At 36.8% G+C, this 24,385-nt stretch overlaps 1 protein-coding gene across 1 annotated transcript in view; it reads left to right on the top strand.

Moving 5' to 3' along the window:
• Window positions 1–22,678, top strand: part of LOC306857488 (uncharacterized protein) — a gene marked incomplete at its 3' end in the record, with an annotated part of 57,133 nt that extends 34,455 nt beyond the window's left edge. The window contains exon 9 of the mRNA XM_079397466.1: window positions 22,473–22,678. Coding sequence (XP_079253592.1) covers window positions 22,473–22,678 — 206 coding nt within the window. The remainder of the gene's footprint in view (window positions 1–22,472) is intronic.
• Window positions 22,679–24,385: the final 1,707 nt, after the last annotated feature.

The following is a 24,385-nucleotide window of genomic DNA, read 5'->3' as shown; positions in this document are numbered from 1 at the left end:
TAGCATGTCTAGTATGTGCAGTACTGGAGTCCCAGCTGCTGAAGGAGTCTATCTGTGTGGAGTTTGTGTGTTCTCTCCGTGTTGACGTTACCGCTGGGTTTCTCTCACAATCCAGAGACATACAGGACAGGTGAACTGGAGACTGCAGTGAGTGTGAATATGGATGTGTGTGATGGACTGGCCATCTGCCCAGGGGGCTTTCCTGCCTTATGACACAGGAAAGGCTCCAGCTTCATGACCCTACTTAGGACAAGTGCTTTGGAAAATGTATGGAATAGATGGATGGTTTGATGTACATTACTGTGACGGTTGTACTGCTCCCGCTCTCTGCCACTGTTTTTTCCCCACCAATGTATCTTCCCTGATCCATGTTTCCAAACAAAATCATTCCAAAGCCATCCATATCAAAAGATAACCAAAAAAGAAAGAAAGAAAGGAAGAAGGAGAAGAATAAAAATAGGACATCTGGCTTGCCTTTCAGCTGAAATTGCATTTAGTTGTGTTCAGAATAATTATTATTCAATTTCATAATAAATATTCAGCTAAGATTTTATATTTCAATATATAGCCCACATAAATGAACAATTTGCCATTGTTCTGATTTGAATGTGGTTTTGTCAGTTTTGAAAGCAGTTTGTTAGCAATTAAAAAATGTGCTGAAAATGTATAGTGTTTTGCCAGTTGTGGAGTATGAATGACAAAAGCGTTCGTGGATTTTTGAAAAATGTGGTCATTGCATGCATTTTGTCTGAAAGCAATGAAAAATTAATCACAGTTTGGTCCACATAGACTTCTGTATCGTTGAATGTATGAACAGTTTTGAAAATGTGGCTTCAGTATTGAACAATGCTTGTTAGGAACTGAAAAAAACCCCCCTGTAACTTGTAGAACATTTCGGGTTTATTTTGTGTTGGAAGTTATGTTTTGCTAGACTATTTGTTTTTGTTTTTTTGTGTGTGTTTTCTATACGTGAGGTATTTTGTTTTTTCCTTTTATTATGTATTTTTGTTTGAGATCTGAAGCTAATTACTTGGCCTGATATTCTAAGTTTTGTTTGTTTGTTACTGCAATTGTTATTTGTTTTGTTTAACTGTTTGATTTTGTCTTTTGGAGTCTTAAGATTTTGGGTTTCTTCATCTGATACAATTTTCAGTGAAAATTGTTTCTTTTGTAGCTTGATTTTTGTACTTTGTTTGATCCAGCCAATTGATACACATTTAGTCAATTTTATTTTTTTTATATCGGTTTTCAGTTTGGTTTGGTTGAGAGACTCAGCCTGGTCCTGTATTATTATTTTTAGAGTGGTCTATTTATTTTGTTTTGTTTGACCTGTTTGAATTTCTGAAACCCTGTTACTAGTTTGTATTAATTGTGTTTGCGTGTGTTTTTTTTTTTCCTTCAGGAGCTGCAGAAGAGTGTGGTTGTCCTCCTCTTTGGTGGTTGCTGTGGCTTGCCGTGTGCACGGGGCTTTTCTGCTGGTACATGTGTGTGGTGTGAATACAGAGAACCAATTCTTTTTTTCCCCAGTTTGCCCTGTAGTCAAAGTTACAGCCCAGTTATATCGTCTGTTCTAAGTGTGTCCTGATGTGCTGGCAGGAGATACATTTATTTTATTGAAGATTATACTTCTATTTTTAATTGTAATAAAGAACCTTTTGTACTTAGACTAGATACTTGTGTCTCCGGTCATTTTCATTCTGCCTAGGGGTGAGGAACCTGTGCGTAGCCTTATGGGCAAATTCCTTGGGTGAGATTTCCAGGGTGGCGTAGTCAGGTGTTTCAATTTGGTTGGCTTATATTCTAGACCTTGTTTTGGGCCCCATCGCCCGGTCACACATACATGCTGCATTCTGCAGAAATACAGTAGTAAAAATACCTATTGAGGATGCTTTGTGAATATAGTCTCTTGTCTGTCATTTCATGTTACTCACAGTTCTCTGATTGACCCCTTGAATGAAGATTCTCCTGTATGGCAAATGATAAGCCATCTACAGTAGTTTTTTTTTATTTTTATGAAGGTGTGGTTTTTCAGTTTAACACTAGAGGGTGCTGTGACTTTTTTGTATTTTCCAACCAACTTGATTTGTTTAACACCTGGGCCTTTTTTTTGTTGCCAGTGTAGGAATCATTATCTTAAAAAAAATAAATAAATAAATAAAATATTCAATAATTTTGTCATAAGATAAAAGTGCGACAGGGGTTTATTCCAGAAAGAGAATAGAAGCATTCGTGACAACTTGCCCCGGTCACGACTATAAGGTTTTGTTATAAAGTTATAGAAACAAAAATTCTAGTTATTATTGTCCAACAGACTGGACAATGTTGGAAAACATCACAGTTGGAATTTCCACGGCTAATATACACACGTTCTCCCATAGAGAGTCACAGGCGGCTGGACACAGTAGCATGCTTCAATGCATTTACATTTTTAAACCCTGAGTGTGTGAATGCAACTGTGTAGAAGGGAAAACGCTTAATGCATTGCTCTACTTTACAAAGTATATGCATGTGCCTCTTCTTATAAAAATTATACATGAATGCACTAAATAATGGTTGTTTTCTTCTAGTAAAAAGTGTGAGGCTACAATTTATTTCACATATACAGTATATTATCTCTCTCTCTCTGAATGTTCTAGGTTTGTTCTTTCAAAAGCCTGTGCGGAACAGAAAGGCAGGGAATGAGAACAAATAAACAGTGTTGCTGTCATTCAGGCACCTGCTTTCACTTGAAAATGTTGTCTTTGCATCCACTTTAATATCCTATATCCTTGTTTCTGGAGGGAAACATGATTATTTTGTGTGGAAAGCAAATTGCTGCGTCTCTCTTTGACATTTTGCCATCACCTCACAAGACCAATGGGGCAAAACTGAAATGTGGGCCAAATCAGCCACTGTACACCAATTACGTGTGTGTGTGTGTGTGTGTGTGTGTGTGTGTGTGTGTGTGTGTGCGTGCGAGCGAGCGAGAGAGCTGCTGCCATCACAATCAGCTGAAGTTCAGCTCAGCACAGATCGGGGAATTCAAATCAAATACTTTATTAAATATATTAAAAAGCATTGTAGGGGAGACTGTGGGGTGCTATATTTTGCTTAAATGTCTGTAACTTTGTTTTGTATGCTGTGTCTCAAACTTTGATATAATAATCTCATATTGTTTTAGATTAAAGTTTTGTTTTAAATATGTGAATAAATTACTGTTAATCAAATTTGCTTTATCTAAATAATAATAATAATACTAATTATTATTATTATCTGCACAGTTAAAAAATAAATAAATCCAAAGTTGATTTCTGTTGTGTTTTACAAGTAAATACTATTTCAGGGTTGTTTCTGGTGGGACACTCATTAGTGGTGGACTCTAGGCGCTCCCTCGGCGCGTAAGGTTTGTTGTTACGGTTAGATTAAATATTTTAATCTAATAAATGTCGTCTACTTTTGTAAACCGAATTAAACTCATGTTTGCATTTCGCCTTTTTTGGTAAGTTATGTACAGTAATTAACAGCATTGTTTTGAGCTTCTGGACGCGAAATATTTGACCTTCTGTTCTGTGTGTCTTTAGAGCTAACATTATGTTTGGAATTTCTTTTGAGTCCATATGTGAAATTCTGTAAATATATAAAATAACTAAAAATCATTGTTTGTTGTATTGGTGGTGTAAAGGAATAAGGAGGACACTCTTACAGCATGTTTAATGGTTTAATGGTATTTAATGGCCAGAATCAACAACTGGCAGACGATCTGAATGAGTTCTACTGCAGGTTTGAAAAACCACCCAACACCCGCCCTGAATACCTCTCCACACAACCATGCACACCTCCAGCAACCCCCCTCTCCCCCACACCTACAATTCAGATCAGATCAGATGACGTGCGCCAGGTCTTCAGAAAGAACAAAAGAAGGAAAGCACCAGGCCCTAACGGTGTCACCAGCCTGCCTAAAAACCTGTGCTGACCAGCTGGCCCCCATCTTCACACAGATCTTCAACAGATCACTGGAGTTGTGTGAAGTCTCCTCATGCTTCAAACGCTCCACCATCATCCCCGTCCCAAAGAAACCCAAAATTACTGGACTTAATAACTACAGACTAGAGGTGTGCGTTATTCGCAATTGAAAAAGTACATTATTTGCACACAAGCCTTGCTGGTTAAGTGTTTCATTCGCGCGCTGGTCTGACGTGCGCTTTTTCTGAGCACATACACCTGAAGCACGCGCACTAAAAAGCCTGTCTAACAGCGCCTGATTACTCAACTAACTTATCTTTTGCGCTAATACTGTCAAAACACACAAGGTTTACATACAGACTCAGTTGGTTATCTCTAAAATGAAAGTAAATAGTTAAGAGAGAAACGGATGCGTGCCTGTATATTAGATGCGTGCAGGTCTTAAAGGGACAGGACACTAAACATGCTGTTGACTGTCATTAAAGGGATTGTTCACCCTAAAATTTAATTTCTGTCATTATTTACTCACTCACATGTTGTCCCAAACCTCTATTAATTTCTTGTGCTGAACCCAAAATAAGATATTTTGAAGAATGAGGGTAACCAGACAGTTGCTGGTCCACATTGACTTTGATAGCAGGAAAGAAAAATCCTATGGAAGTCACTGAGGACCAGCAACTGTTTGGTTTTCCACCTTCTTCAAAATAGCTTTTATGTTCAGCAGAAGAAAGAATGTTCTTTGTGGGTTTTGGGTTTTTATTGTTTATAAGACACAATAGGGTGAGTTTAAAGGGAAAGAGAAGAACATATAACAGATAAGATCAGTCATTAGTGTATTTAGTATTTTCTACACTTGATGAGGAGGATCAACTAATCCTTTGGCACCCAATAATGTTTATGACAAAGCTGAAGATGTCAAATGCTCAAATTATGATAGTATTAAATTAATTTCAAAGTCAGAGTATTTCTTATTCCTTCTTAAAGAGGCTGTTTGATTTAGTTTACCCATAAATGTTAATTAATGCATTAACTATCAAACATGTTCTAACATGAAGTTAAGGCTGCCGTTATCCATTTATGAAACTGTATGCCTCCAGTAATAGTTAAGGATAGCTCTTCGTTAGTTCACAATTAGTTAACTAATAATCATTAGCATGTGATGAATTAAGTATTAATTTAGGCATTGATACATGATTATTCACGTACCCTTATTGTAAAGTGTTACCGCAATTTGTAACTGAAAATTGTTTCTGACATTTTTATTTTTATTTTTTCAATGTGCCATTACATTTAAATTTGAATTCAAAATTCAAAGCATATAAAATATTTCATTTAAAAACATTTCATTTCACAGGTCAACATAACTAATAAAACTGAGATTTATATATCACTCATTACACTTGACCAAGTCTGATTAATTTGTTTTACCAACAAAGACATTTAATGCATGCTTTTCTTTTCTTTTTATTTTTAACGAAAGAGTCAGCTGGCTGGTAAAATACACTCCACTTAATCTGACACCTTCTAATTAACTTTTTCCGCAGGATTTTACAGACTTCCTGTAAGAAAGCTGCTGGTTTACTACCAAATGAAGATTGTCCATCAACAGATAAAATCCCAGAAGTGAGTAATTAATTTAAAGTTGTCACTCAGTAGGAAGTTCATGGTAATGAACTACCAATCAAAAATCTGAACAAATAAAATTTTACAGTCATTTCGAAGGGTTTCATAGGTATTAAAACCTCTTGTAACAAGTCATTTAATACAAGAAATGTGTTACATGTTTGTTTTGCTTCTTTGGTTCATAGATTTTTATGATAATAAACACAGTTTAATAAAATTTGAGAGCATACGAGGAAGCTGATGCCAGAATCCATTAATTTCCCTGACACACGAGCCCTGCAAGTGTGCGGTGTCTTTAAATACGATATATATTGACACATAATGCCTTGCTAACGGTGATTGTGCTGTTTAGTTTCCCTGTTAACCATAAGAACAACTATAAACCTAATTACAGCAGAATTCCTCAAACACTCTGCTCTAAAAATCTTGATGCCATCATTTGTTTTTTATACCTCTGATACACCACAAAGCACAAATTAGAACTGTTTTATTTGATAAATATCGTAACAGATAAATACCGTGAGCACACGAAGTGACTGCATGAATTATCTCAAATATTATCCCTTTGAAGATACACAAAACCAGTCAAAAGTTTGGACACCCCTGATCGAATGTTTTTCTCATAATCCTACAGACCTTTTGGCCTAAAGGCTTATGCTTAAATCCTTGAAATTAGTATAGCAGACAAATATAATTTAAGAGCAGACGCTGAAGCAGTCATGTGTCCAGGTAGAATAAATGGGGGCTTGCTACAATTTATAGCACTATTCTCAGTATTTCTCAGAGGGAAGGCTTTAAGTATGACTCCTTTGAAGTAATGGTGCTTCATATAACATTATAACAAGTGTTAATGATAAATCCCCTGTGATGTCTGTACTGGCTACTAGTATACAGGCCACCAGGGCACCATACAGACTTTATTAAAGAATTTGCTGATTTTGTATCAGAGTTAGTGGTGGCTGCAGATAAAGTCTTAATTGTTGGTGATTTTAATATCCATTGATAATGAAAGGGATGCATGAGAATCAGCATTCACAGACATTCTGAACTCTTTCAGGGTTAGACAACATGTGCCAGGATCTACTCATTGTCGATATCATACTCTAGATTTAATACTGTCACATGGAAATGATGTTAGTGGTGTTGAAATTCTGCAGCAAAGCAATGATATCTCAGCTCATTATCTATAGTCTTGTGTAAACTATATATAGCTAAAACTGTTAATTCTACTCCTTGTTACAAGCACGGTAGAACCATCTCTTCTACCACAAAAGACTGCTTTGTAAGTAATCTTCCTGATTTATCTCAATGCCTCAGCATATCCAACAGCGTGGAAAAACTGGATGATGTAACAGAAACTATGGACTCAGAACCGAGAACACTTCCCATAACACCCGATGTACTTGTTACATCGTAAGAAGAATGGCATCTACGCTAATATTAGTCTGTTTCTTTCTTATTCCGAGATCACCGTAGCCACCCGATCCAGTCCGAATCCAGATCAGATTGTCACTGCAGTCACCCAGATCCAGTCCGTATCCAGACCAGATGGTGGATCAGCACCTAGAGATGACCTCTACAGCCCTGAACGTCAGCGGAGATCAGGACACCTAGATGATCCCCAGAGACAGATCCCCAGTGAAGACCTACTCAGCCATCGGGACAAGACCTCGGGAAACAGATGAGTCCTTTACACAATCTAACTGAACTGCTGGTTCGTCTGGCCCCTCGACTGAGCCTGGTTTCTCCCAAGGTTTTTTTCTCCATTTATGTCACCGATGGAGTTTTGTTTCCTTGCCGCTGTCGCCTCTGGCTTGCTTAGTTGGGGACACTTAATTTCCAGCGATATCGTCGACTTGATTGCAAAGATACTATTTAAATTGAACTGAGCTGGACGATGACATCACTGAATTCATTCCTTATTTTCAAATACAGAGCATTAACCTTTTAACACCACAGGATATTTCATTTCCAAACTGCCATGATACAGACAATTGCCAATGTACTGAAATAAAACATTGCCAGATTCCCATTCATCAGTTTCAGATGAGGGTTACTATCGTTTAAACTAAAAACATAAACAAAACATAAATAAATAAAATACAATAAACATTTAAATAAAATAAACATGAACTGAAATGAAGAAACTATTACAATAATCAACTTATTTTATTTAAGCTATTTGCCAAGATATCATTTCATTTTCTTTTAAGCTAACCTGAAGTACTGAAATTGAAATAAAAGTTATTATAAAAAGACATTTGAAAATTTCAAAAACACAAAACAAAGACTTAAACTGAAATGAAATGAAAATATAAAAATAAACACTAATTCAAATATAAATAAAACAGTCTATCAATGACACTAAAATAACACTGTTTAGGATAAAATCGAATGTACTTTTAGCAGTGGACATTTCACTTTAAAAGTATTATGAAACATGCAAAAATGCAATATATTTTTGCAGATTTTCCAAATATTTCAAGGCTTGGTTGGAGTTATTTCATTTTCACAGAAGCAATGCCTAAAACCTAAACATTTTTAAAACGGTTTAACAAAGTGCCTTGCTATTGCTATTTTCTTCAGTAAATGCAAATTTAATTAATAAAGACTCACATTGTAAGAATAAAATACCTTCCTTAAGTTATATTGATATTTTTTGGGTTCACTGCTAACAAATAAAAACAAGTGACTGTCTCTCTACACAGTGGATAAAGACAAACACATGCAAAAACAAACACATTTCAAAGCACTATGCTGGCTGTGTGAGAGTGTGTGTGTGTGTGTGTGTGTGTGTGTAGCAGAACGGTTGTGCTGTGGTGGGTTTGGAGCATCTGTGCAGGCATCAGTGTGTGCTGCAGAATGAGGCTAATTAAAGGTTCCATGTGGCCGATCAGTGTTTTAATGTCCCTCCCCACCAAACATCCGTCTCAGGTAATGGGGTGTGGCTATACAGCAGCTTCACACCAAACACACACACACTCGTACGGCACACTGTCACACCCCACCCCCTAACCCCCAAAATTTTAACTCTTCCATCAGGACCGTATGCCTGATTGGAGAAGCACCATTCCTGCATCAAACGTCAAAAGTGCATTGTGGGATAGCTGTGTCATCACTAGATGGTGCAACAGGAGCTGAGGCAGTTGTCTGATGACAGCGTGTGATGTATCGAAGACTCGTTTTAACAGTCTGACCTTTTTAAGGAAAGACAAAGAAGAATAACCATCAATGAAATATGAATCATTCGCTATAAGTTATTGCGGGCTTGTATAAATCATTTGCATTAGAAATCATTTGTTATAAACCGGCTTTTGTGCTCTATGAGGACCGAGGAGGAACTCTTAAAGGTTGCTATGATAGATGAGGGTCATGTAGATTCATCTGTTCACACTCAGTAATGTTTAATACATATTGTAATATGTTCTAACAGGGATATTACAGTCAAGTAAAAACTGTAACTGTAACTAAATATTTCATTTCAACTTGAAGTACTAAAAAAACGAAATCGAATTAAAGTAAAACTAGTAAATATATTAATTAAAAACAATTTTTTTATGAATAAAATATTCTTTAAAAATACTAAAATATAAACTAAATAATTTAATAATTTATTAGAATAAAAATATAAAACACAAATAAAAATCTAGTTCAAAATATTCACAAAAACTATAATAGTACATCAATGATACAAAATAACACTGGTTTTCAATATATATGACAACATTTAAAGTTATATTTTAAATATTCAACTCAAAAATTTAAATATTGTAATTATTTATGCACACTTATTTTGCTTTTATTATGTATAAACCTGTATGTTTTGCTTAGACACTAAAGCTGGTTAGCCTCTGCTGGCAGATGTGGCAACTGCATGATTCTGAGCCAAAAAAATGCATCTTTCTCCACTGACAAGCATTAAAATGTCTGATGAGCCGTTTGTGTATTTCCAGGAGCCGCATCTTCCATTGAGATGAATGGGAATGCTAAAGCGAATAACTGTCAGCATGTATTGCAGACCTCCTTGATAAGCACAATGCTACAGTCCTCAGTGTTTTACTGCTCTGGTGTAAAATCACATATGACAGGTGGATTCTGACAGTACAGCAAACCTTGCCTGGGTCGTTAGTGCTAATATCACATTTCTTTGCCAATCCCTCATCGTTTTTGTGCTTCATTGACTATTTCTCTTCAAAAGATATTAAGTATTCAAACCTCATTTGCGTCCTTATTTTTCAATTTGCTGCCGCAGTAGTTTAATTTATTCCATATAATTTCTTTTTTTCAAGAGGGACATTAATCATTGCCTGTTCCTTTTATTGCCTGTGGGATTCTTCTTCCTTCTGTTTTTAATCAATAACACGAGGGCCCCTCCTTGGCTGAGTAAGATAAAACAGTTAGCTAAAGGATATCTGCTCTCTTTACTGGAGCTGCTGCGCACCGAAGGCGGCCGGATCTCACCTGCCCATTTCTACAAATACAGGTTCAGATCCCAAAGACATCAAAACTGGAGTTCTGTGGCTTTTAGTCCATGTCTGTCAGATTTTGCTACTGTATGCATATATGCAAATTGACTAAATGAACTTTTAGAAGATTTATGCATGTAAATAATTAACAGCCAATCATGGTTCATGACTGTGACAAACTAAAGAGTTTTGACTACATTTGTTTTTGTTGCAGTTATTCTGGAACTTAAACATTATAATGTCAAATGAGTTCAATGGGTAATGCTCTACAATAAGCTTCTATTTGTTAACATTTGTTAAAGTTAACATAAACTAACAATGAAATCGTTTATCGTAGTTAATGTTGATTTCAATTATTCATCATTAAACTAATTTACTTATATTTACAACATTTGCTAGTACATTATTAAAATCTATGTATTAATATTATTTTATGGACTTGAGTTAACATGGACTAACAATGAACAGTTGTATTTTTATTAACTAACAGCAACACAGATGAATAAATACTATAACAAATGTATTGCTCATTGTTAGTTAAAGCATTAAATATAGTTAACATATGGGACCGTATTGTAAAGTGTTACTGATAAAACCTTTAAAAATGTGATGGTATATTTAACTAATAAATTATTATAAATACACTAAAATTGACTTATAAATTCAACATTTCATATACCTCAAATGATTCATAAAATGTGTACATTGCTAAAGTTGTTAATAGCCTACAGTACGTATTAAAAAAAATAATAAAAAACAATAAATATATATATATATATATATATGAAGAGTTTGGATCCAAAACGCAATAAACGCAGTAAAAAAAAAAAAAAAAAAAAAAAGAGTTTCCACCAAAATCAGTTTTGTATATGGTCGGTATTGAAAAGTATGTTTTTAATTTTATGCAAAATGCGATATTTGTCGTGTTATTCTGTCATGTTTTCTCCCTTTTTTTTTAAACCGTGACAAATGCCAGTCTCCTTTCTTTGCAGAATGTGATAAATCCGCTCAACCAATCACAGCGCACCATTGCACGCACTGTAAACAGTACCGTTAATGGCGGCACTTTGAATACACCTGGCATCCTAGTTTTCCTTATCTACCTTGTACTTTGTCAGCTTGTCAGTGTAAGTGTTTTAATTAATGCCATTAATGTTTTAGTTATATATCCTACAGTGTATAGCACCAGTCAACTAAATGAATATAACATGGCAAAGACTGATTGAATGTATTTTAGTCCAGTGCCTGTATATAAGATTAGTATTTACCAAGTTCAGAGCCTGTCATATGTGGATCAACTTACTTTGTTGTGTATTTTCAATATGAAAAAATTACTTTTCATCTTGCCACTTTCTAGGTAAAGAAAACACATTTTTACTTAAATTAATCAAAATGGATTTATAGCGTTTTGGAACCAAACTCTTCATATATTTATATATATATATTCTGCTCAATTCATTTATTATCTTAAGACTTGAATAAACCTGATCAAGAACACAGTTCCCTTAAAGGCAATCTGTTCATTAAGATAATATGTTAATTCATGGGAAGTGCTATTAAGATGTTCTCCAAAAAGAGTGCCGGTCAGCATTTTTCCAAACTCGGCCTCCTTAATTACATCATTCTTTTGCTGTCATTAAGGATATTAAAAATTCATTAACGGGACAAGTACTGCTGAGCTGCAACAAATCAGACGAGAAGTCCCTTGATGTTCTTCTAAAGGCCATAACTGTCATTAAGTCCACTGTCACGCCAACCAAGTCTTATACTTTGTCTACACTGAATTAACTAAATTATTTACATAACATGTCATTTAATTGCAGATAATGTTTGCTAAGAAAAAGCCCTTAAATGAAGTTCATTAAGAAACATTTCCATGCTACCATATTATTTTTTTCCAACCCATTCCTGTAGTATTCGTTTTAGATGACAGTACAGTTGCATTACGGCTGTTCTTAGATAATTTTACCAAACAAGTGTCAGAGAGGCTTTAGGAGCTGAGAGAAATTCTGTCGGCTCGTGTTTGTTGGTTGAAAAGCTCCTCTAATGCGCTTGGGCCTAATATCTGACTGTATTTAACATTTACACCCCATTTTGTCGGTCATGGCCCAATGATTTTGCTCAACAATTTCGTTGGAGCTGAGGGCTGGTGCGCAGTCTTGTGGCTGTGTACACAGCTCAGTGGGTGTATACTGTAGAATTGTATTGATATTGCTCTAAGATAGCTTTGCTCTGGGCCTCCCTGCTTGCCCCGCCATCGAGGAGTCAGTGCCATTGGTGACCCGACAGATCTATTTATCTGAGCGAGAGCAGCAATCCGTGAGAGGCATATTTACTGAAAAATGAATTAAAGAAACGTGGTGGGGACGGACGAGTTTCTGTGACCTGGAGTCCAATACAGTTGATCGTCCAAAAATGGTACTATTCACATTTTAGAAGTACTATACAAAAATATACCACTTGTTTCTTAGCGCATTAATAAACAAGAAGCCTTCACATGTACTGTATTGCTTTTATAAAATGGCATCTACAGCAATATGAGACACCAATAAAAGTTTCCAAGACAGAAACACTGCCTCAAGCAATCCACTTCCATGAAAGACGACCAAAGATTGAAAAATGCACAAAAATCACATGCATCGTCATAAAAATTAATACGGCAAAACATCTGCTCAATTCCGCTAGTTAAAAACAAAAAACCTACGGCAAAACATATTTAATTAAATATACTTCAATTCCATTAACGTATTTATTGACATATCACTTAAGATTTAGCTACTATAAAATTATATTTAAACTTTATTTTTTAACATATGCCTAAAATGTGTTTTAATATCATTATTAATTAACATAAGGATTGTATGATATCTGTATAATATCTGTCTTTAAATGCAAGACATTTCAAGAGTATTATTTTAATTCAGATACACCTAAGTACATCTTTAGTTGGACCTCAGCACTACTTCTGCACAATCAAAGTGCATTAAGCACAAAATGTTTTGTTCCAATTTAGCAGACTTTAAGTCAGTTAAGTACACCAAAAGTATAATTGCAGGTTATTGTTATTAAGTACATACATGTATTACTTAATCAATTCTGTTATTATTTTCTTGTGCACTATCAAAACTATTTAGTGGCCAATTGGGCTAACCCTGTAGAACAGGAATGAGTCCATTTGTTTTGGTAAAACTCACATTTATGGACAATTTGCAACTTCATCTTCATTCTGTACATTTTTCACTGCTTGCATTATAAATCATCGATGAAAAATTGGACAAGCTAAAACAATCATGTTATGTCAGAGCAATGATTCGAAGCACATTCATGGAGTCCCTTAACCTCTTTGGGGGTCCGTGACTCCCTCTAATACCCCTCATTTTGAACACTGCATTGCAGTAATCATATTTCCAAAACTGCTAAACTTTAACAAACAGCCATATCACTAATCGTTTGGTGCTAATCTTCTTTCTTTGAAACTAAAAGCATCTCATGCACCCCCCACCCCAAATCACTTCATCGACATTAAGGCACGTCTTCAATGGAACGTGAGATAATGGTGAGTTAAAACATCTACAACCCCACGCATGCAGCAACGGGATGCTTGCGGACAATGGTATAAACGTAGGGTAAACGCGGGGGTAATAACGCTGATGAGATCTTAGCGGGGGTGATTTCATTCAGATGTGAATTAGAGCCAAAAACCGGACTCACGCTGGGATTGCACTTAGGCCAATCTCTGTCACTTACACTCACTTACTGTTAATGTGGCCCCCTCCAGGAAGCACACGATTAACTAGCCCAAACTCCAGGACTTATTTCTGGATTATTATTATTACCGCTATCCCGAAACAGCGAGAGTGCGTGTTGGTTAATGGTTATCTCAATGGGCCTGTGCGAAAGGCAGTGAAGATCCCTATAGCTTTATTTCTGTTGACAGACAGAAAAGTTTCACTCAAATAAGAGGACATTAAAGTGCGAACGAGTCGCAGCGGGAGCCGTGCGGTTATTGGGGTTCAAATGGAAAAGTTAGTTTTGGTGCGTTCGCGGGGTGTCTTTACTTGAAATGGTTTTACAGATCAGCAGTTTAGACACAATTACTATGATGTAAACAATAACATCAGGGAACCGATCGATTGCCGAATCAGGTGATATTTGAGACGTGAGCGGCGTGGCACTATCAGATATATTTACAATATAGCAAGACAATGAGTGCTTTATTGCTTTTCTGAAATTATTACAAATAGTCCATTAAACATTATTTTTTGTGCCATTTTTTGAAGATGAAATTGCAGTGACATCACACAACAGGAAACGAGATGTGGCATATAAAAGTAAAAAAAATAAAAAAAATAATAATAATAGCATCCCTAGAAATGTAATCTGAATAACTTATATTAGTACAGTACAGTATTAGTAGTATATTATATTAATTTTGTTTTGTTTTGATTATATTACTCACTCACTACAATCAAACAATAAATCAATCAAATTATTAAGATATATTAACAATTTAAAATAAATAAATACTGTGCAATGGGCACTGCATCTTCAAGTGATTTATCAGAACTTGCTGAGTAATTTTTATGTTAAATCCCTTTTTCACATCCTATAGCTTTATGCATATTTAACTACACTGCTAATTGCCGTTTCTTTGTAATTATTTGCACTATTTTCTAGCAATTTCTGACTGACAAAATACCTCTGGATATAAGTGCACCATTTGTGTGTTGATTTCCTTGAAAGTGTAAAACTGTGTGACTTTGTAATGCTTTCTGTGCAGTAAAATGTACATCAAAGGACACTGTTTCCCATAATGCAACACTCATGACTTGACCTTCCAGTGAGGAATGAATAATTTGCACCAATCTGAATAATATGATAAAACCAAACGTATGTTTGCTGAATATGAATTTGCCCAGGAGTGTTGCAGGGATTTTTGTGCTTGTTATTTTTGAATGAGTAAAACTGAGGGAAAATGTCCCTGAAGACTCGAAGCCTCCAGCTGGGCTTCTGTTCCGCTTGTGTTATGTGGAATCTGAGTCATCTGGACCCTGTGCTTAAGCACTAGATCTGATATTGAAATGATCTCACTGCAGACATGCCTGTTAAATGTGTGTGTGTGTGTGTGTGTGCTCTGTCTTCTCATGGCCTGAGGCCCTGCATTAGAAGAGGTCTGGTTTCAGTATGGGAGACACATTCTCCATGTTACAGCAGATAAAAATGTTAATAACCTGCTGTGTGTATGTGTACATAACAGTTTAATATGCAAAACATATTTGTGAAATATTACCACATACAGTAGAGTAACTAATAGAAGTATTTCTAATGTATAAAAATGCTTTACTGGTGTTATGTTCATTTTTAATAAAAATACATTGCATTTTAATTAAATTTTGCGTGAAAATCTTTTTATTCATCCATTTCAAATGACATATTTCTGATAGAAGATACAGTCCTTGATTTAAACTAAATATCTAATATGTTATTTTTTAAGGTTAATAGTTTTATTATTATAATTATTATTATTATTAGAAATATTTTTTGTGGCATGTAAAATGTCAAAATAAAAATAAAATAAATAATTGCTTTCCATATATTATATTTTAATATGTAAAACATATTTGTGCAATATTACCACACACACAACAGTAACTTAGAAACGTAAATTACAAAATACTTAACTGCTGTAATATTAGTGAAATCAAAATGCATGCATTTAAATTCTGTTTTATGAACAGGATTATTCTCAACACAACATAACATTTATTTATTGTATTATTCATGTCAAATCATCGCACTGTAAAAGAAAGGTTAAATCATGCGCATTGCATAGTGGGAAATAGTATTTTGTACAGTGTGCTTTGCTTCATGGTGCACATTATACTGCATAGAAACATCATAGAATCATAATGTTAGACTTTTCATGTCAATCAACCTAAAAATGGTGCTCTTGCATATTAAGCCAATAAAGGAAATCAACACAGAAAAACAGCGACATACTAAAATGCTCCTTTATAAGCCCATGCTCTATTCCTTGCCTTTCTGTCTCTTTCAGTCTCTCTGAATACATCAGGGTAATCAAACACCCCCTGTCGAGTATTTTAAAAGACCATATAGATCTGTGGCAACAGACCCGCAGAGAACAACACAAAAGCTCTGGCGTATCTCTAGGGCAAACATGATAGCATTACAAAACGAGCAGCTTGTAAAGTGTCGGTGCATTGATGGAATAACATTTAATGACGGTCCAGAGGGAATGAAGGGGCTTTTGAGAGGGTTTAAACCCCACTGAACGCCCTTCTCACCCTCAACACACACCAGGATACTTTAAAGCCCCTCCAAGAAAAAAACTAAAAACAGTAATGTCTGAGTTTCTGCAGCTGATTCTATGCTCGGTTGTCAGATAAAATGTAAATTGCTCTGTGAATACATTTTAATAATACACTTTTTTTTTAGATACTAACAAACATTTTAAAATAAAACTGTGATACTATTTTATAATAATAATAATAAACTACAATCCTAGGATGGTACCACCCAGTGTTATTTTAGTATTACTGATATACTATTGTTGTTTTTGTTAATATTTTAAATTATATTACATTTTTATATTTTCTTTTAGTTTTTTTTAATATGTCTTGTATTTTTTACTTTTTAATTTATGAAATTTTATAACGTTTTTTTATTTATTAAATATATATATATATATATATATATATATAGAGAGAGAGAGAGAGAGAGAGAGAGAGAGAGTGTTAACGTATATTTTACTTCAAGTAACTTTATTTTTTCAGTTTTAGCTAACAACCTACACATTACTGCCCTATAAAAACATTGAATATCTTATTCAGACATTTAAAATGTGTCCAAATTAAATATTTTAAAATACATTAATAGATCCATTTTTTTTTTGGCACAAACAGCCTCTTTGTTACATTATAATTTTATTCTGTTATATTTTTGGAGGAATATTTGTATAATTCTGAAAAGAAAGCAGATAGGAACAGTATTCTACACCGTGCATAAATCAGTTTACATATTTACCCTATTCCAGGGCTAATTTTGCAGGTTTATTTCCTAAAATGAAACCTCTTCATCAAACTCATTGATCCTTGCAAATCTGGAGCAATATGGTTGTTTGTATAATAAATTAACTTATGATTCATCTGATGTTTGGGGCTGGAGAGAGGGAGGGCTGCGTTTAGCTGGGGCTGCACAAGTTTCTGTGGTTAATTTAAAACATTAAAGCACGGGAACGAGCTTCTCCATCAAATGTCCAACTTCCATTTACATTTCTTGCATACAAGTCAATTTGTGTCTGGACCAGGCCATAAATCACTGCCAAGCCGGGCCACAGAGCCTGGAGATCCACAAATTAGCTGTGCACGCTTCTTAAACAGAAAAAAGGGCTCCAATTTAAAAAGCCATTTACACACAGAACCAGCACTTAGCGCTTCAGTCTCTGCCCTCTCAGCGAAAACAGAACAAACCTGTGCTGCTTCACGCAGTTTGACAGCAAGAAGCTAATGTTTGCTTCCAGTTAACATGAATGTGATCCGTACAAAGCAATAATAAAAGATGAGATCTCTTTAAAATCTCTATTGCTTCACTTATCTCCTGAGAAAAAGACCCAAGTAATTTCATGTTTATACTCTAGAGTTCTCAAACTGCTCAGATTTGATAAAAAGACCAAACGTTGCAATTAAATCAGAGATCTTAATATGAACTCAAACATTTTTCCATCAAATTCTCCCAAGATTACATTGTCATTCAGTTAACACTTACTGTAAATGAAACATAACTGAGAGCTCATATTGCTCAAGTCTCCTGAGCAATAAAATTGTCCTCTAACGAAAGTTTATATACCATACTGTATGTAAATATAGTAGAGTTCCAAAACTCTGTGACTGCTTGTGAAAATGTATTTAGTTTGCATTGAGATAGTATTATTTTTTAATTAATATTTAATTTGAGTTACTTTTAGTAATTTTGTTGTGTTTTTGACTTTTTTTGTTTTTTTAAGTCTATTTATTTTTCTCTCATTTGTAATAATCTTTTTTTTTTTTTTTTATAAACCAGGATAAACTAAATGAAAATTAGAAATTTTGCCTTGGTAACTAACTGAAATAAAATTACTTTACGTCTTTTTTTTTTTTTTTTTCATAATTGAAATCTTTTAAAGTATATTTTATTTCAAGGAACAAAATGTGTTTTATGGTTTTAGTTGATTATAATAATCCTGGTTTGCATTCTAATTTAATATAAATCTGAAATAATAATTATTCTAAATTTTGCATCATAAATAGTTTTCATTGTTTTACACAGTTCATAAAACTATAACTTTGTTTCTTAACAGCAAACAAATGATAAATATATCAAAGTCAACATCAAAGTTTGAGACTTTTTGACCCTATACTAAATATTCGAATAAACAAATGAAATGTTTCATCGTTGCATATTGATGATAAAATTTTGAAGAGGTGGATGAAAAAGATGCGATCTTGGAAAAGGAGCAAAAGATTCAGTGGATGAAAGCATGCACCTGTGAATCTATGAAGTCAGTCTGCCTGGTTTTTCCCTGTTCCTTCAATAAGGTACGGCTCTGAGAGTCACTGATCTCCCCTGCAGAAAACTCTGCGCTCTGTAAAACAGCTACTGCACTCCGACACGTTGCAGGAAATAATTGATGACCCCCTTCACGGGATCCTCAGACGGCACGTTGGGAAATCATTTTCAATCTTTGACTTAGCAGATGAAACAAATGCTCCCGGCTTACTTTGTCAATTCTCACTCCTTAGGGTCAAACAAAGTGGTTTTCCAGGGCCGGCCATGAGGCGAGTACGCGAGCAGCCAAGCTGAAAATGTCTCTTGTCCTCCACAAAATGGTGCAATGTAGCATTTCATTTAGCCCCCCTTTGTTATTTGTCTTTGACAGAGTTGTAATAGGAAGCACCTTCATATTCATTGAGCAGGTGACCCCTGAGCGCTGCGAGGACCCTGAGCATGGTGGGCCCTCAGAGTACAGTGAGCCGGCTCAAAACTATTTATTCTGCACAGAACGGAAAAGTCCGGAAAAGTCAGCAAGGAAAGTGAAGTAATATAACAAAATGAAATAATGAAATGAAGTCACAGAAAAGAAAGAAAGAAAGCGCTGTAGTGTGATTATCAATTTTATTAAGGAATCATTTGTATATAGATGTATTATAGATTGTACATAGTTGTATATGGAACATTATGTATGCCAAAATACATATTTTTTATTAATAGTTTGAATTAGTTAATGTTTTAGTAATGTTGTTGTTTTTGTATTTTTTGTAATTTTATTTCAGCTTTAGGTTTAGCATTTTAATACCTCAACTTAAACAAAACAAAAATTTGAAAAGTTCCCTTGGCAACTATCTGAAATTGAGTTTTAAAGATTGTTTTGATATTTAATTTCAGTTAACAGTTAGTTTTTATTTCAAGTAGCATTATTATTTTGTTCAGAACATTTTTGTTCATAGAACATGACGCACACTGAAAAAGTATATAAAAAAATATTTTAACATTTCTGATTAAAATTCTGCCTGGCGAATTAATTAAACTACACGGAACAAAATTATAAACGCAACACTTTTGTTTTTGCCCCCATTTTTCATGAGCTGAACTCAAAGATCTAAGGCTTTTTCTATGTACACAAAAGGCCTATTTCTCTCAAATATTGTTCACAAATCTGTCTAAATCTGTGTTAGTGAGCACTTCTCCTTTGCCGAAATAAACCATTCACCTCACAGGTGTGGCATATCAAGATGCTGATTCGACAGCATGATTATTGCACAGGTGTGCCTTAGGCTGGCCACAATAAAAGAAAACCAGTCTGGTGTGACCACCATATGCCTCACGCAGTGCAACACATCTCCTTCGCATAGAGTTGATCAGGTTGTTGATTGTCGCCTGTGGAATGTTGGTCCACTCCTCTTCAATGGCTGTGCGAAGTTGCCCTGCACAGTGAAAACCGGGATTCATCCATGACGAGAAAACTTCTCCAAAGGGCCAGACGCCATCGAATGTGAGCATTTGCCCACTCAAGTCGGTTACGACGACAAACTGCAGTCAGGTTGAGACCCCTATGAGGACGACGAGCATGCAGATGAGCTTCCCTGAGACGGTTTCTGACAGTTTGTGCAGAGATTCTTTGGTTATGCAAACTGATTGTTGCAGCAGCTGTCCGGGTGGCTGGTCTCAGACGATTTTGGAGGTGAAGATGCTGGATATGGAGGTCCTGGGCTGGTGTGGTTACACGTGGTCTGCGGTTGTGAGGCCGGTTGGATGTACTGCCAAATTCTCTGAAATGCCTTTGGAGACGGCTTATGGTTGAGAAATTAACATTCAATTCACGGGCAACAGCTCTGGTGGACATTCCTGCAGTCAGCATGCCAACTGAACGCTCCCTCAAAACTTGCGACATCTGTGGCATTGTGCTGTGTGATAAAACTGCACATTTTAGAGTGGGCTTTTATTGTGGCCAGCCTAAGGCACACCTGTGCAATAATCATGTTGTCTAATCAGTATCTTGATATGCCACACCTGTGAGGTGGATGGATTATCTCGGCAAAAAGGAGAATCTCACTAACACAGATTTAGACAGATTTGTGAACAATATTTGAGAGAAATAGGCCTTTTGTGTACATAGAAAAAGTCTTAGATCTTTGAGTTCCGCTCATGAAAAATGGGTGCAAAAACAAAAGTGTTGCGTTCATAATTTTGTTCAGTGTAGTTAAACTAATGAACTTTTTAGCATTATAACTTAAAAAAAAAAAGATTATTATCAAATGTTCATATTACAAATTGGTTCCAGAACTATTATCATTTTGATTATTGATATTTATTTTATTCAAGTTTTTACATATTATTAGTTATTAGCTATGAAACCAAACCAATCAGTTCAGAGATGGGGGAAAAAAAATAAAAGGAAAAAGGAAAAAGGAAAAAGAAAAAAAGGAGGGACAGTTGGAGAAAAAAGTAAAATCATAAGAAAAGACAATGGTGCAGGTATGTGTAATTGATTTATGAAGCAATGAACACATGAAGAATTGCAAATCATTTAATCAAATCAAAACGCATGGTAAAATACAAAATTTGATGCTTTAAATCTCTCATAAACTACAACGTATATTATCTAGAAAGTTTACAATAACTGGAGTATAGTGATTTCTTGATTTTACAGAACTGTGATTAATTGCAAAGAAACACCAACGTCCAAGTAATAGATTGCATTAAAAGTGAAATTTTGAAGTAAAACGACTGAAATAGCATTTTCAAACATAAAATATACTGGAAAACATACTAGAATAATTTAATTTAAAAAAGTCCTTTTATGCAGTGTACTTCTTCATCAGATCTATGGAAAATTAATGAGACTTCCAAAAAGTAAAAGCACTCTGTTGCTAACTGAAACAACACAAACTCTTTACAAGTATTAGTGCATTTCCCATGTACTCCTGTGAGCCACTGTGTGTGTGTGTGTGTGTGTGTGTGTGTGAATCAAAGCTGCAGTTGATTCTGTAGCTGCGGGCCAGAAGCGTGCAGTATTATCAACACAATACAGCCATATGGAGAACAGACGGCTCTCGCTCTCCGTCAGCATTCAGACAGACCGTTGTCCCCCGAAAGCCCCTCCACCACCACCACGGTCACTTTAGGGTTAGCGTTTTAGCATAACAACAAATGAAAGGGAAAGACCATTTTATTCCCATTTGGAGGCATTATTGTGAGGGACGCAGGCAGAGGCAAGCATTCATTGTGATTTAGCGCTTGAGCTCGGTGGACAGGGCAGCTTGGAGAATAACGGGAGATAATGAAAACATAATTTATTTAATTCCCCCGCACATCCGTGCCATGAGAAACAAGAGGCGATGGGTGTCGAAATGTAATTTGTCTCAACTAGGTGACAATACGTGGTCTAGATAACAAAGAACATCAACAGATTAGATCAACTAGGAACACTTAGCCAGTCTAATAAGAGACGCATCACTGATAGGATTTTATCTTGTACCCCCACTGCAGTTCAGATGATTCTGGAACCAATTTGTGGATATTATAATGTTTGAATGACACAAAACATGGAAGTAGCTTCAACTGCAATAATGTTTAACTTAAAATTCACAAGTATATTTTTTATACTGTAGAACTACTTTAAAAAGGACCGTTCCATTTCGATACTTCACTTGTATTGCGTCGATATGGATCTTCCCTTTGCTGATACTCGGGACTGAAGACACTCGCCGTAGAAATGCCTCACTGTGGATAGAAGCTCTTCGAGCTTGCTTCAGCGACCAGCGCAGACGCCAGCTTGTCCCCTGCTGCCATCCGGCGAGCCTAAAAAATTTCTCTAAAAGAGCAGCGGCGTTCTTGCAAATGCCGCGCCGTCATTACACGTCGTGCAGGATTTCTTACTCCCAGGGACCTGTGAGGAAAAAACAGCCCAGATCCCGTGTGCCTCGCCCCCGCCGAGCAGAGAGGATTCTCCCGTCCTCTTTGAGCACGCAGACCAGAAGTCTCGACAGACGCTTCCAACACAGGTTGGGGAGCTCTGTGTGAGGGCAATCCGACCTTCGGCTCCTGGTCGAAAGCAGAAGGCAAGCTACACATCAACTGTCTCGAAATGATTGCAGTATGTCGAGTGCTTCAAACCTTTCTGCCTGACCTGAGAGGACACCACGCACTAGTCCACTCAGACAGCATGACGGTGGTGTCATATATGAATCGCCAAGGCGGGCTCACCTCAGAACGCCTTTTCGAGATGGTAAGGCGCCTCTTGGAGTGGGCATATCTCAACCTGCGTTCATTGAGGGCAACACATGTGCCTGGCGGGCTGAACCAAGGAGCAGATATGCTGTCTCGGAGAAACGTCCCCTCAGAAGAGTGGATGCTCCACCCACAAATGGTTCAGAAAATCTGGGAGATCTTTGGTAAGGCAGAGGTTGAGCTCTTCACCTCAAAAGACAACTCTCACTGCCAAACTTATTTTTCAAAGAGCAAGTATGCGTTGGCCCACAAATGGCTCAACCTCCTCTTGTAAGCTTTTGCCCCGATCGATCTGATGCCCCAGGTAATCAGGCGAATCAGGGAACACAGACACAGAGTGCTATTAGAGGCCTCGCTCTGGAGAAACCATCCTTGGATCTCAGAGCTGACTCAGCTGTTTAGCAGCCCCGTGGCCCATTTTCCTGAGGCGGGATATCCTCTCTCAGGTGAACAAACCCCCAGCCCAAGCTGTGGGCTCTACAAGTGTGGGCTCTCAATGGGAATCGGTAGATCTCCCTGAGAATGTCCTAAACATGATCTCACAGGCTAGAGCTCTGTCCACGAGACGCCTCTACGCCCTTAAGTCCACTTGATTGGCTCTATGACTCTCTCTCCTCTCCACCTGTAGCTGGTGCATGGTGAGCGCACTGGCACCGTTGTGCTGTGGCTGCCGTCGCATCATTCAGGTGGATGCTGCACACTGGTGGTGGTTGAGGAGAGACCCCCTATATGATTGTAAAGTGCTTTGGGTGTACAACAATACACATTAAAGCGTTATATAAATGCCTTATTCATTCATTCATTAAGTGGTCTGTCTTTTCCGCCTGGTGTGCAACCTGTGGCGAAGACGCCGTGTCATGTGACATAGTGATATTGTCCTACTTGCAAGAGCTGTTAGATAAGGGCTGCTCCCCTTCCACGCTCCTATAGCCGGACAGTCGGTGGGCCGGAACAACCTAGTTGTCTGTTTCCTGAGGGGATCCAGGAGGCTAGCGAGTGGGCGACTTGCAGGCTCTCTCGATAAACCCTGCATGTCTTGAGTTTGGGCCTAACGACTCCAAGGTCGTCCTAAAGCCAAGAAAGGGGTATGTCCCTAAGGTTCTCTACACCCCATTTAGAGCCCAGGTTATTACTCTCTCTGCGCTTCCTCCTTCTGAGGAGGACCAGGAGTTTAACCTTCTCTGCCCAGTCAGGGCATTGCTGGTTGGAAGAGGTGTTAGTGAGGCCAGCAGGGGGTGCTCACCCTGTGGTCAGTGTGGGTCCTAAGGCCCCGGTATAGTGACGGGGACATTATACTGTCAAAAAGCACCGTCTTTTGGATGAGATGTTAAACTGAGACTCTCTGTGGTTATTAAAAATCCCATGGCACTTCCCGTAAAGAGTAGGGGTTTAACCCCGGTGTCCTGGCCAAATTCCCTCTACTGGCCCTTGTCAATCATGGCCTCCTAATAATCCCCATCCACTTGATTGGCTCTATCTCTCTCTCCTCTCCAACTGTAGCTGGTGTGTGGTGAGCGCACTGGCGCCGTTGTACTGTGGCTGCTGTCGCATCATCCAAGTGGATGCTG

This window comes from Barbus barbus (genome assembly GCF_936440315.1).
Source record: "Barbus barbus genome assembly, chromosome: 38".
Taxonomy (NCBI): domain Eukaryota; kingdom Metazoa; phylum Chordata; class Actinopteri; order Cypriniformes; family Cyprinidae; genus Barbus; species Barbus barbus.
This window is presented reverse-complemented; position numbering and strand designations above follow the sequence as displayed.